General features: G+C 39.9%; 1 protein-coding gene across 3 annotated transcripts in view; it reads left to right on the forward strand.

Moving 5' to 3' along the window:
* TOX (thymocyte selection associated high mobility group box) overlaps positions 1 to 15,473 on the forward strand; it is a 189,340-nt gene that overhangs the window by 112,784 nt on the left and 61,083 nt on the right. For all 3 annotated transcript variants that reach the window (XM_083517924.1, XM_083517925.1, XM_083517926.1), the window contains exon 3: positions 4,884 to 5,126. In XM_083517924.1, coding sequence (XP_083374050.1) covers positions 4,884 to 5,126 — 243 coding nt within the window. The remainder of the gene's footprint in view (positions 1 to 4,883; positions 5,127 to 15,473) is intronic.

Genomic DNA, 15,473 nt, shown 5'->3' on the forward strand with positions numbered 1-15,473 from the left:
AGTCACTATGATGTAAGCATGTGTAATTGGGTATAAGCTACAAGGCTTGACCCAATGAAGGTGCTAAATAGCTTACTAATGAATAGGTTGCATTTTGTTACCACATTAAGATCATCATTTTTCTGTAAAGTATGGTCAATAATATTCGTGTCTAATAGATTTGTGGGGAAAGAGAGGTGGACCGCAACTGCTGGAAAGCAGTCAAATTTTAGTGATTGAATTCAAGCTAGAATTAGTCACTGAACAAGCATCAGGAAACAAAGCCATTTCCATGTAACCCAAAGGAGAAAGGTGGCATATATTTATACTTAATTGCTATCTTTTCATTTTCAAATACTTTGATGATAGTCAGGATGTCATTATAATTATTATATATTAGCTTCACTTATTAAGTCATGCTCTGTGCTTTGCCATGAAGTGTTACTGGGCATATTTTACAGTCCATTTAAGAGACAATAGTTTAGACTCACTTAGCTGGTATTGTGTCAGGCAATTCACTCACATTGCTGACCTTCAGTACATACTGGAACCTGATAATTTGTTAAAATGTAAATGACTGGATCCTATAGGATATAGCATACTGTTCTGTCCCAAGACCTGATATTGTAGGCAGATACATTGACATATCTCAGTTGTATTTTAAATTAGTGGTGGGATGTAGGGTTCTGGCTTTCATAAGTTCATTGACACAGTTGGAAAAATGTTGTTGTTGTTGCTTAGTCATTTAGTCGCGTCCGACTCTTCGTGACTCCATGGACCAGAGCATGCTAGGCACTCCTGTCTTCCACTGACTCCCGCAGTTTGGTCAAACTCATGCTGGTAGAATCGAGTACACTATCCAACCATCTCATCCTCTGTCGTCCCCTTCTCCTTGTGCCCTCCATCTTTCCTAACATCAGGGCCTTTTTCCAAGGAGTCTTCTCTTCTCATGAGGTGGCCAAAGTATTGGAGCCTCAGCTTCAGGATCTGTCCTTCCAGTGAGCATTGGAAAAATAGAAATTATCTAATTTGTTAGTTTCCACATAGTGTACATTTATTTACTATTACGTTGCGAGAGAAATATTTATAACACAGTTCCATTATGTCTAAACCATCTCCAGCAAAACATAGGTTGAGTTTCATGTATAAGTGAGCGTGTGAGACTCCCACAGTGAAGTCACCATCATTTCACTCTCCTTTAAGTATTACGCAGATGCTCTTATCCTGCCCTCCATTCCTCAAATCATGGATATTCTCACAGGTGTACATATTCTTTACATATAATGCTGCTTCTCCTCCCTTCCTGTTTGGTCTATTCCTTTTGAATAGGTTATACCCCTCATTTTCTACATTCCAATAATGAGTCTCATTCTCAGGATCCAGCCCTGTGTGACATGTAGCAAGGTGAAGGTGAGATAGTCCCAGGTAGCTTACTGAGAGCATTAAAACTTGTGGTTTAGTTTGTTCTATGTTGCCATAAGGCAGCTCTAAAAAAGACACAATGCTGAGGTTGTCTTTTTGCTCTTTCACCTTGATATACAGTGCAAGTTGCTAAGAATTCCTTGTGCTTCCCTGCTGTTTTTTCAGTAAGAAGCAAACTGATTATATGTTTGGCAAAGGGTTGTTTGGGTTAGAATCTCCAAGCCACTCAGTCATCCAAGGCATGTATAACAGATTTTCAGTAGAATATCCTGATAATTCACCTCCAAACTTACTAGCAAGTATCTGAGTCAAACCTGGCAGCCATACCTTATACTGAAGCCATACTTTATACCATGTAGGTGGGATTGATGGGCTTCTCCTGTTGACCCACAGAAGACCAATTCTCTTTTCCAGAATGTGGGGATCTTGGACTTTCCCAAGGCATTTTCAGTCTTTCATGGATATCCTAGTTTCTTCTTTTTTGATTGGAATACATGTATTCCCAGAACTTGGCACACATGTATTTTCCTTCTCTCATTGCAACTTTGACAGTATTGCTTACAAATTTCTGGAGAGTAGCTCAGTGGTGCCCCCCCCCCCCGTCAGAGCATCTAAGTCATGCATAGGTAAACTAAGGCCCAGAGGCCGGATCCTGCCCAATCGCCTTCTAAATCCAGCCCACAGACAGTCCAGGAATCAGCATGTATTTACATGAGTAGAATGTGCCCTTTTACTTAAAATGCATCTCTGGGTAACTGTGCCCCTGAAGGACCAGGTGCGCAGCCTGGGAGTCATTTTGGACTCACAGCTGTCCATGGAGGCGCAGGTCAATTCTGTATCCAGGGCAGCTGTCTACCAACTCCACCTGGTACGCAGGCTGAGACCCTACCTGCCCGCGGAATGTCTCGCCAGAGTGGTGCATGTTCTAGTTATCTCCCGCTTGGACTACTGCAATGCGCTCTACATGGGGCTACCTTTGAAGGTGACTCGGAAACTACAACTAATCCAGAATGCGGCAGCTAGACTGGTGACTGGGGGGCAGCCGCCAAGACCACATAACACTGGTCTTGAAAGACCTACATTGGCTCCCAGTACGTTTCCAAGCACAATTCAAAGTGCTGGTGTTGACCTTTAAAGCCCTAAACGGCCTCGGTCCAGTATACCTGAAGGAGCGTCTCCACCCCCATTGTTCTGCCCGGACGCTGAGGGCCTTCTGGCGGTTCCCTCATTGCGAGAAGCAAAGCTACAGGGAACCAGGCAGAGGCCCTTCTCGGTAGTGGCGCCCGCCCTGTGGAACGCCCTCCCATCAGATGTCAAAGCGATAAATAACTACGTGACATTCAGAAGACATCTTAAGGCAGCCCTGTTCAGGGAAGTTTTTAATCTGTGATATTTTAGTGTATTTTTGGTTTCTATGGAAGCCGCCCAGAGTGGCTGGGGAAACCCAGCCAGATGGGCGGGGTACAAGTAATAAATTATTATTATTATTATTATTATTATTATTATTATTATTATTATTATTAGTGTGGCACAGAAATTCGTTCATTTCCCCCCTCCAAAATATAGTCTCTCCCCCCCCCAAGGTCTGAGGGACAGTGGACTGCCCCCCTGGTGAAAAAGCTTGCTAACCCCTGATCTAAGTCATATTTCCTTCTAAGCTAGTAAAGTAGAGCAATTATAACAACAACCCTCTGTGGGGTATTGGAGTGCATTGCCCATTGCAGTTTCCCCTTGGCCACAATATGGCCAGAATAGAAACAAAGTAGGCAGATTGGAAGCAAGAGATTGAAAGGAGATAGAATTAAAGGAGAAAGCAAATTATACCTGTATATGTTCTTCTAGTCATTCAGGAATACTTGCGCATTATAAGCCACGTTGCTGTGGCTTTAAACCAGGCTTCCTCAACCTCGGCCCCCCAGATGTTTAGAGACTACAATTCCCATCATCCCTGGCCACTGGTCCTGCTAGCTAGGGATCATGGGAGTTGTAGGCCAAAAACACCTGGAGGGCCGAGGTTGAGGAAGCCTGCTTTAAACAGTGCTTCAGTAAACATGCTCCTGAAGGGAGAATAATTTCAGGTGTTCTAATGCTGCTACAACAGTTTCAAAGGCTACTGTCTTACCCAACTCTCTTTCTCATGCACAAGCCCCTTTCACAAAATAGTTCAGTTATAAGAATACACTTACAAGACTTTGTGCTGATGAAAACAAACACAGCATAATTCTGAACACTTGAAGAAGAAAAGAAACGAGTTTTCCTTTGTCTTGCTGACATCCAGCATAATTCAGTTGGTTCACTGTTATTTAGAAAATTATTACTCTGCTTCTGTTGGATATTTACCATCTGCCTAATTAACACCACCAGCCAGCAGGAAGAAAAGAAGAAAAAAAAACGTATGCAATCAAATTATCGTTTAGGTGGATGACTTTACATTAATTTGTATGTAAAAATAATAATAATTGTAATTTGGAATGTGGTTACAAATATACAACTTGATCCAGCTGGATAATGCAGGCATGGAAGCAGTACTTTGTACATGGATCCAGGCTGCCTCCAGTTTCTGTTGTTGGACTGAAAGTCATGAGAGCTACTGCTCCAAACAGATGGTAGGAGCTGTCAGCACCATTAATTTGTTGGGTGGACAATGGGTAGTACTGTCAACACCATTCACATTCACTCCCAAAACTGTTTGTTTGTTTGTTTGTTTGTTTGTTTGTTTGATTGATTTATATGCCACCCTTCATCATCAGGGCGGTTCACAGATTGTAGGCCCTGGGTGACCAAGTTGATATCACTAACAGTCTTGATTGTTGTATATGTGTGTAAGGTTAACATTTGCATCCACAACTGTGCATAGAGCTGAATCTACTTGTAGATACCCATGTAACTGTATCAGAAACAGACTTACATTCTGTTTCTAGGTTAATTTGGTTCTTCTAGTATAGCAGAATGAATGTATTCTTCTCTTGTACACCTTAGAGTAACATTGAAGCACAATATTTCTCCCCCCCCTTCTATTATTTTTGTTCTTGAGTGGCAAGGAATCTTATGACGTCTTTTTGATCCAATGTTAATTTCATAAATTGCATTCCACTTCCAAAGTTCCCATGAAAAAGGTATTCAACCTGATCAAGACTCTGAGAAAATTGTAATGGGGCCCTTGAATTCAGCTGCTGGGGAGGGGGTTTTCTATCTAATGGAAGCTGTGAAAATATCAAAGGTTTTATGCCTTTGAGGCAATTTTTATTCTACACACAGTAGTGCAATTGCTTTATTACAGTGTAAGGGTGTTTAAAATGGTCTCTCTTCCAATGCAGAAATGACTGCTTAATACTCTATAGGATTTGAAAAGGGAATATGGTCATTTTGTTTAAAGTTTGCGGTGTTTTTATTTATCTGCTGCCTATCTTGAGGATAACCCTATCTTAAGGCTTAGGGTTCATGACATTTTAACTGAAACTCTGCTTTTCATCTTTCCACAGTCTTTTCCTGGCCCAAGTCTAGAAAGTGAAGATTTTAACATACCTCCCATCACTCCACCTTCATTACCTGACCATTCACTGGTACATTTGAATGACACAGAATCTGGTTATCCTTCACTGTGTCACCCGATCAACCATAATGGCCTGCTTCCATTCCATCCACAAAACATGGACCTACCTGAAATCACAGTCTCCAATATGCTTGGCCAAGATGGAACACTGCTTTCAAATTCACTGTCGGTGGTAAGACTTTTATCTACATATTTTTCAAAGCAATTTTTCAAGTGCCCTTATATCCTTCTGTAATTGGATTTAAGCATCTAGTACTGTTTTGTGGTTTGCATATGTAGCTTTCTTAATAGATTATGTCTGATATGCAGTGGTTTGAGCTAGTGGCTGGTGAACTCTTCTTGATTCAGTTAAGAATTAGACTCGAATCAGAAAATATTTGTTTCTCTTCCTGAGTCCAAAAACATTTAGGGTGTGTTGCTCTCCTGATGAGCAGAATCAGGCCCAAATATCAGGCCTCCCACTCCTTCCCTCAAATATACTGGGTATATGGTAGAGAGCTATTCCTTAGGCTTCCTGGTACCTGTAACACAAGGGAGAGAGGGAGGGAAAATCCTGGTTTAGGCTTCATAGTGGAACCTTTGAAGGTAAATGTATTTGATTTATAATTAAGCTAAGCATTGTGAGCTGGAAATATTTATAGTTTCCAAACCAGGCTTGTAAAATTTTTGGTTACATCACCTGCTTAGATTTAAACCTACATTGAGACACAAGTAGAGTTCTTTCAGTTTGACTGGATATGGTCCAAAGTAGTTATCTACAGTAGAAAACCGTAGATCACATTTGTACCCATGGCAAGAAATCCACAGCTGGCCCTGCTTTTTCTTGCTTCTTATTATCACACGTGTTGTGTTGTTCATTCCAGTATTGGAAAATAGTTGAGGACTAGACAGTCCATTGAATTTTCTGTTCTCTTTTGAGGTCAGAGCTTGACCATAGTCCTTCTATTCTACTGGGTGAAAGGTTGTTTTTAGTAATTTTGGGAACTACTTCAAATTTGCTTCAGTTTCAACTTACAGATAAAATAAACTACCCCAGCTTTACATAAAGGAAAGCGATCTGAATTATATGGAGGGTCTTAACAATAAAAAAGTAAAAGTACCCAGAGAAGGTAAGGGTAAGCATCTGACACTTCAACAAAGTGCTCCAGCAGTGCTTCATGGATATGACCTCTTCTGTACTGAAGTTAGAGTTTGGAAGCTGAGTGTTCCCTTAAGTATTGAAGCTTCATATCTGATTCTTGCAAAGAAATGGGAACAATAGCACTTTGAGAGCTTATAGATCATTGCACTGAGCAACTGGAGCAAGGGAAAGGAGAGCGAGGCCAAGGGATGCAAGTAGCCAACCTTCTTTTGAGATCTTAAAGTAGGCCGGGCAGAGAGAAACTCAAAACTCAAGGGGAGAAAAATGATTTAATAAGACTCAAATAGTTTGTTTTCCCTTGAATTATGTGTTGTCATCGTTATTTCATCACAGGGTATTTATTTATTTTAGGAAATGGATCAAATCATTCATATTAAGTCAATCTCTAGGCGGTGCACAGTAAATAAAATGTAGAACAGCAAAGTCTTTGTTTAATTCATTCTTTCTCTGTGTTCATCAGAGCCCTTCCTTAACACTTCTCAGAAGGCTAAAACCTCAGTCTCAGCCAGTGGACATCAACGAGAATGTCATCCAGGCAGGAATCAAGCAGTGGAGATAGGGACTAGCCCCCTGGAACTAGTGACAGATATTACGGGAAAGGGTACAGGCAGAATCATCAGCGACTCACACAAGCAACTTCCTTTCCAATTATAACACACAAAACTGTATGGAGCCAACTCCTAGGGGCCAAGGTTCCTTTGCCCCCCCCAATAAAATAATTGAGCACCCCCCCAAAAAAAGTTGATGGGCATTGCCATTCAAGTGGTTTGTGTGCCCCACATCATGTGATTAATTATGCGGGGTGGGGGAATCCAGAGATGAAGTAGGCAATTAGCTGCCAACTACTGAGTCGTAATAACTATTATAGCCCCAATTCCGTCACTACTCTTTTTCTTGTATCCTGGCCAAACTTGCGGCGGAACTTTTTTCTTCCACACTTTTTCTTTACAGTCCCCAATGACCTAGCTGACCTCTTCAGCAAGTGCTCCTTCTATATCTTAAAATTCTTTTATACTGCCTAAAATTAAACCTCATTTTCCCCACCTAGGTCCCGAATCCATCATCCATCACACCTTTCCTTTTTCTTTAGCAGTCTGAGCTCGTTCTTGGGAGCTCATCAGTCCAAATCAATTCAATATAGCACTTACTAGATTGTATTGAGATAAGACCTCATTCACTGACAATGGTTGTTTTGGAAAAGGTTGGATTGGGGTTTTTTTTATTGTAAAGTAAGAAACCAAGGTTAATTTTTTTTTGTACCAAAGAACATCTATGTTCTTTTAAAGGTCTATTATCTGCATGGCAGTTAAAATAGAGCACATATTCTTTCAACATTATGACATATTTTGGAAACTAAAGAAGGAAAAGATAAGATGGATTTCACTTTATCTGAGTGGTTTAAATTTTTAAATTGTGAAGTTTAAAGTGAAAAAAGACAGTAAAAGGCAGTAAAAGTGATGGATTTATTTCTGAAATGCTCTTTTTTGTACTAGCAACAAAAGCTGGGATAATGCGGGTTTATTATCTAGCTTAGCATATATTCAAAGCTCCCTTTGCATTCTAAAGGCTACTGAACAAGTGTTTTGACAATGATTACATCAATAGGTAGAACAGAGGACACATGAAACTAAAGTAGAAATGTTTCTATGAGTTTGTAGCAAATGCAGCATATCAATACATTCAAATGCTTTCACTGTAGCATTTCCAATTTACTGCTTACAGGAAAGAATGACATATTGAATAATACCACTTTCAAAGAGGACCATTGTTGTTTCCATTTCTGAAATATTCTTAAATGTTTGCATTAATTTATTTTATATAAAATTTTCAATATGTCAGAATGTTATTAGATTTTTAAAAAATCTATAGAACACCAAAGTCAGATAAAGTTACCAGATTCAGAATAACAAAATCATTTATTTAAAATAAAATAAATATTATAGGGATTCAGTTTCTTCATACAAAAACTCAATATCACAGCATTAGCGTTCCATCATATTGGCTGCAATAAAGGCTGCAAACTGTTATATAACATTTCTGCACCAATAGCTGAAGCCTATTTTTTATTTTCATGAGAGGACTAAAGAAAGCATCTTACAAAACACTGGAGGAAATGGAACACCTCTACTTTATTTTTCTGTATCATGTAACATGTTTATTTTTTTGTAACTGGTGGTAGTGAACCTTATGTAAGAAAAGCCAGCTGTCTGTAATGACAGCAGCATTTTTTATAGTTTAAGCTAAGCTCAAGTTACTTGTGGATCTCAGCTTGCATGTACTCAGAAGGATTTTTAACTTTCTCCCTTCTCAGTACCACTTTCCCTTTAACACATCAAAAACTTCTGACCATCTCTCTCTCTCTCTCTCTCTCTCTCTCTCTCTCTCTCTCTCTCTCATCTTCCACCACTTCATGTGAAGTGAATCTGTGTGTCACATAAGTGTGAGCTGAACTCTGAGTGCTTTATACCTTCACCTGGTGTTGGCTGATTACATTTGATTGCTGTGTCATGCTGAAAACCAGGGCTTGCAGTGTGAGAGAAAACAGAATCCCTGTGACCCAAATGTGTGGGGTAAATAACAAAATAATCAGCTGTGTGCCTAGATTCAAAGCACAGGGCTAAACACAGGCTGAACTCCGCAGCAGGGGAGAGCACCCAGTAGCAGAGTTTAAAGTCAAGCAGAAGTATAACATTAGGAATATAGTTTGTTAGACACTTTTATCTCATTTAGTCTTGCAAACAGCACTCCCCTCTTTCTACCCCTCTTAGCATGAACAGGACCACACACTGTAAAGTAAGTTTTAAAAGCTTTACTTACAAAACATTCCAAAGGCAGATTAATGCATTTATCCAAGCAGCAGCAAAGAGAACACAGGCAGAATACACTTGGGTAGAAAATAAAGATAGTTTCAAACAAGTGATCTAAGCTTGGATTTTGCTTAGATACGTCTTCCTTTGTCATTGACATAGTGGGGAGAGAGAAGGAACAGGAAGAGAAGGCTTCGCTTCGTGCCTCATCAGAGAAGAGGGCATGTGACCTAGCCGAGTCTAGGTACCCCATCATACACTAACTAGTACTCATACATAGTTATGTTTGACTGCAATTTCCCACATGCAGAACTTGCTGTGACCCATCTGTGTATTCTTCCAGAACTAGAACATTACTGAGTTGCACACACAAAGCTTATAGTCTAAACTTTAACAGAGTGATAGAGGGTAGCCGTAGATAGAGGGAGCAAAAAAATAGTTGCACAAGGATAATGCGAATAACATGTGAGAGAGAATTCAATTGACCATACTTAGACTTAATTTCTGCCAATGGCACAACCCTATACATATCTATTCTGAATGAAGCTCAACTGATTTCAGTGGAATGTATCTCCAGATATGTGTGTTTACAGATAAGGGTGTATAGGACTGCACCCTAAAAATACTACCAAAACCACCAAATGATACAAAAGGCACTTTCTATATATAATGCGCTTTATATATAGGCACTTTCTATATATAATATATAATTCCCAGTTTAACTGTCTACCCCAGATGGCTTTATTCGGAAGCTATTTCTCTATGCTGAGATAACACTATATGAAAAAAGAAAATACTGATGTCCCTCCTCATGGAGTCCATAGAAAGTCTACTCTCTCTCTCTCTCTCTCTCTCTCTCTCTCTCTCTCAACCCACCAAAAAGTAATGAACAAAGTTGCCTCCTCAAAAATACACGCATGTGCAGGTATATACACACTCACAGTTTCTCATTCAGTAATGGAGGAGTACAACTGGGTAATATGGGATGATACTGCCTAGATAATATTCACTTCATTCAAGCAGCAATATTAGGAAGGATATGTAGATGCAATATCTCTTCAGTTTTTGAAAACTGAAAAAAAACCCACCCATCTGATTGTCTCTCCCAAACCTTGCTGCAAAATATCATGAAATAATCTAAGAAATGCCTGATGTTAATGCAATATGGTGCTTTATTCGCCTCTTAACAGAGATTCCATAGAGGTTGAAGGAAAAGAGAAACCAAACATTTATAAAATTGTTGCTGTAGATATAATTAGATCCATTTTAGGACCAAAAGTTTTATGTAGCAAACTGACAGAAGGATACACAATAATTATAGTTCGTTGACAAGCTGAAGAGAGTTCCCTTTTTATCTTGCAGCTTTAGAAACTAAACTGTAAATAAATATGCTATTTGACAGATTGTAATTGCCATCAGCAGGGCATCTTTTCATTTAATCAGATGGTGTTATTAAAAAGGGGGTTACAATTAAACATTTTATAATGTGACGTAGAACTCCATTAAAATTCTCCAGCAAACAGTAATTTGCATTTGATGCTTCTGCAGCCCCTTTCTATTTGCAGAAATGTTATTGGCTGTGACCTTCCACTGGATGGGTCTCTGTTTGCTGCTCTTTTCATTCTTTGATAAATGATATTGAGCATCCTGTCTCTCTCCCTCTCTGCCTGCCTCACAATGCACTTGAAAATATAGCATGTCTACATTAGATCCTTTTGACCCTTACAGTGGAACATGCTAAACAAACGAAATGAAATGTTGAATTCTCTTGATGTAGAATTAATGTTCTGGATTTATTTTGCAAATAGTAGGTTCTATCCAATTTGCTATTAAATCTGTTTCACTCAAGAGTAATAGGAAAAAATAGCAGTTAGGGCTCAACTTAGGAAATCATTTAATATCACTCAGTGAAGGATACTTCGGAGAACACACACACACACACACACACACACACACACACACACACTGAGCAAGAGAGCTCACATTTCAGAAATGTTAAGGCAATGTCTCTTGCTAGGTTCCCCTTTTCACTTATATTCCTGTTCTTTACTGATGTTCTTTATAGAAAAGAACTGATTGAGTTGTAGCTCTATATCCTGCCTTCTGAATAAATACAAACCTATTTTTTTCTGTGGGTTTGTGTTATAGAGACTATACAGTGGAGAATTTGATCCAAAGTACTGATATAGACATCTCATTTCTGGATCACCACATACATTTCTTAAGAAAAGTTAGTATATGTTGGAAGAAGAGAGAGCAGGCCCAGTATAATACATTTTGCTGCCTGGGGTGAAGGATAAGATGGTACCCCATGATTCCACATGTAGAAGCCAACTGGAATGGCATTTCAATCTTAATTCTGAGTGAGTACATCAAGAGAAAAAAATCTAGAATTCACACGTGCTTTAGCTTTATTCGTTGGTCTGCATCCTTAACCTGCTTAGTCTTTTCGCCAGCTTCAGTTTCTTTGGGCCTCCTTTCCCCTGCCCTCTGCATTCATTTGATGGAGAACTACTACCTATGAAAGACCAGCACTAAACACTGTGCCTTTGAATACTAATTGCTGCGGAGCAAAGTAGGGAGATTGCTGTTGCACAAATATCCTGCTAGCTTCCCATAGGAAGCTGGTTGGCCACAATGAGAAAAGGATCCTGGAATGTCAGTATTCTTACCTGCCCTTCACCGTGAAGTCCCGGGGTCAGTTACAACAACAACAACAACAACAACAACAACAACAATCAATTAAAACTATTTAGCGAATACAGGCAACCCCCTATTTATGTGTCTTCAATATGTGTATGACTATGCATATGTGCATCATACCAAATCCAGAAGTGACCCAAAAAATCACAAAAACATCTGAAAAAGGGGTGGAGTAGGGCAAGGGTGGGGAGTGGCGGGGGCAGAATGGAGTGTTTGCAGATATTTTCAGTGGTGCTCGAAATATATGCAATTTCACTTAAACACATGGTGCCTTGGAAGGTAACTCCTGTGTAAATGGGGAGTTGCCTGTAGTTCATTCTTCAGCATATAGAGGTAGTTGCTCAGTTCTTCGGATCTTGGTCATTTGTTTTATTTCATCCAGTTCAAACAAGCATTCTCATCAAGCAAGCACCCACAATGTACAGATGAAGAGTGGAGACTGAAAACAACATGTCAAGCCATCCCATTCTGCAAGATTCATGATTTTGAGGCGTATTTAAATGATCTATGGTACAGCCGTAATGTTTGGCAAGATGAGCCACCTGTTGTTTGCTTTTAGCATATATAAAAAGAATTAAAATGAAGGCAGGTATTTAATTTATGTGCCCTGCTTTCTCTGGCTTTACTTTCACCATGGGTCATGTAATAGGACCTGCAATGTTAAGGCATAAAATAGCTTGTGAAAAGGTAACTAGTTACTACTCCTTGGTGAAAGGAGATCTGAAATGAAGTGTTGGCAGTTCCATTGAATCACAGGTTACCAGGGAGACTATGGCTCATGTTGCATGTGCTTATGCCATAACAGAGCCATATACAACACTCAAAGTTCAGCCAGGAGCCACAAACCAGGAGCAGGAGTTGCACCAGGGATTCCAGAGGAAAGGGAACAAGCCAATAGTCAGAGCTAAAGAATGCATGGAAACATGTCATAGAGGTGAAGGCATTGTTGCTCCAAAAAGGGCCCAGCACAAACAGAAATATCAATGAGTGTCCAATTGCCAGCCTAGTTGTGTAGAGCTTAACATGGTGATCCAACCACCACCATCCCAACAAGTCCAGGGGGTGGATTAGGCAGAGGAGTAGTTCTGCCCAACTCTCCTGGCTCAGCTGACCTCCTGGCAATGGATGGCAGACCCACTGGCCAGTTCCTCACTGGCAGGCGCAAGTAGAAAGTCTTGAAACAGGGTGTTATGAGAGCCGGTGCAGGGTCCACTCGATCCAAAGCTGGTCCCACTGTTGCCGCACAACAACATCAGGCCTGGTTGTCCTGCCATCCACCTGTGAATGGCAGGGCTGCAGATGCAGCACTGGTTCCTTAGACTACTATACAGACAGGGAGATGTGGCAGGCAGCAGTTTTGATATGGGCGACCAAACATAAACACAACCAAAGACTTCCAACTTGCAACCCTGACAACTCCCAATAGCTTATTGACTTTGCTTGGCCTATCTGTTCCTGTTGGTTCTATTAACCCAAGACCCACAGATTGGAGCATTGAGGAATAAGGAAAAGGACTTTGCTCTAGCTGAGATTCCTGCATTGTAGGGGGTTGGACTAGATGACCCTTGGGGGTCCCTTTCAACTCTACAGTTCTATGGTTTTATGACTCAATGATAGAGAAGGCCCCAGGTTCAGTCCCTGACATCTCCATGCTTAAGTGGGAAGGACTCAAAAGCCACTGTCAGTCTGTGTACGAAGCTAATAAACCAGCAATTTGATATGAGGCAGCTCCATGTATGTGAGCTGGAAATATTTTCCCTATTCACTTTCAGTCATTATCCACTGCCCAGACAAGCCGGTATGTTCTATAAACCAGGTTCTATAAAGCTACTTTAGGCTTATGAAAGGCCTTGAGTTCAGTCACTAGGATTCTTGGCTTCACCTTTTTCTTTAAACAACAGCTACTCACTCCTCGTTGCCACATCACAAAGCTGTTTAGCATGCATCAATGTGCTGTGAACTAGATGAATAGATCTTTGGATCCTGGCTTTGAATTTGACAAATTTATACGGGTCCAAATAGGCAATGATATGACTGATCTTACTGTACCATTTATTAGTCTGAGCAATACTAAATCTAGGCAGGAAAGAGACACAGGAAGAGAGAGAAATGACCAAACAGCCAAGTACAGTAGAATAGTTTTGTGTTTACGTGTTACATTTTGTACTTTCTTGCACCCTTGTAATAAATCCTAAGCTTCTGATTATTTTCAGTTTATGTTATATGATCCTTACTGGAAATTTGAAGACTTACTCTAGACATACTCTCCCCTCCCCTTTTGTGGGGGCTTATTTACTACCCTTAGTAGTAGAAAAGTCCTATTTCAATCACGTTTGAAATACCTCATTTTAGACAAGTACGTGCTGCTCTGCTTACAAAACATATATGAGTGGAATATGCAATTACCACAACTCAGTTGCCTGCCACAGAAACATTTCAGCATTATAGCATTACAAAAATAGAATGACATGCATAATGAAAGATTTCAAGATTCACCCAAGGCATTTATTCTCTTCACCTTAATGTTCTCAGCAGAAGCAGAGTATCCATTAAAAGGTACTATGAATTATGGTTGCCTAGCAACAGGAAAGAGCTTGTAACAGCACCACAGAATGAAATGGCTGGTTGATAAAATGAATTTTCTCTGAGCATTAGCCTGTTGAAACTGCCTTTTCTTGTGGAACATAAAGTGCATTTATTTGTCTCATGCATTTTTTATTAGAAAATTATTTGAGTTCCAGAGACTTGAATCATTTTGCTACAGGAGATATTTGATTTTAATGTGTTGTACTAAAATAAGTGATAAAAGACATTTTCTTCAAAGTAAAGACACCGCACAATTCTAGGTAGCTTCTTTGAAGTAAGAAATAAAATCTTATATCGGGCATGCAATTACTTATTTCTAATTAAGAGTGACATTAAGTAGCAACAAAAGTAAACTTTTAGATTTTTCTTTGAGGGACAAAGTTTGACATAGTAGGCAATATGTGGTGAATAAGGCAAACAGTTCTGTTGTAGGTTTGACATGAGGAAAATCAGATTTTGCTTCGTTACATGGTACATCAGTCTCTATAGAAGCCTGAAATACAGAAACAGTTGTGACTATTATTCATGTCTACAGTTTACTTTAATGCTTATTTTTATCTTAAATTTCCATAAGTATTGGAGAAATGTGTATTCGAGAGAGAGAGAGGATATGACATCTGGTAGATAGGCTTTGTTTTAGCTATTACTAGTAAATCATAGCATATAAAATATGAACAACTTTCTTTTAAGCATTTTATTAGGATACAAGTAGCCAATCTAGTGCCCCCCATATGTTGTTGGATGTTGCGGTACAATTCCCAATCCCTAGTGGCCAGTAGGCAGGGATGAGGGAGTTGTAGATCAACATCACTGGCTGCACCTATACTAGATTATATGTTAGGATAATCTCTAAATTATATTGTTTTCCCTTACTGTATCTGGTTTATCTAACATCTGTAGCAATCATGGCACAAACAGAAACTTTCTCTGTAATAGCCATAGAGTCATCCTGTGTGTAGCAAGTGGGCAGTGCTGGCTTCGAATAGGGAAGAAGTATTCTTCCTGTGGTCCCTGGTTGGGATTGAGTTTATGCCTGTATTAGGAGTCTAGCAGCCCTTAGCAAGTGGCATAGGCAGTTACAATAGTCTCATGAGCTCCAACTTTTCTCCCCTTTCCTTCCTTGACAAAGTTCATAGAATCACTATAGGTACAGGGTCTAGACCTTGGATTGCAAGCTAATAAGCATGGGTAGAGAAGCTACTAGCATGAGTTTGACCAAACTGTGGGAGGCAGTGGAAGACAGGAGTGCCTGGCGTGCTCTGGTCCATGGGGTCACGAAGAG

Source organism: Podarcis liolepis (assembly GCF_965112155.1).
Source record: "Podarcis liolepis genome assembly, chromosome: 8".
Taxonomy (NCBI): Eukaryota; Metazoa; Chordata; class Lepidosauria; order Squamata; family Lacertidae; genus Podarcis; species Podarcis liolepis.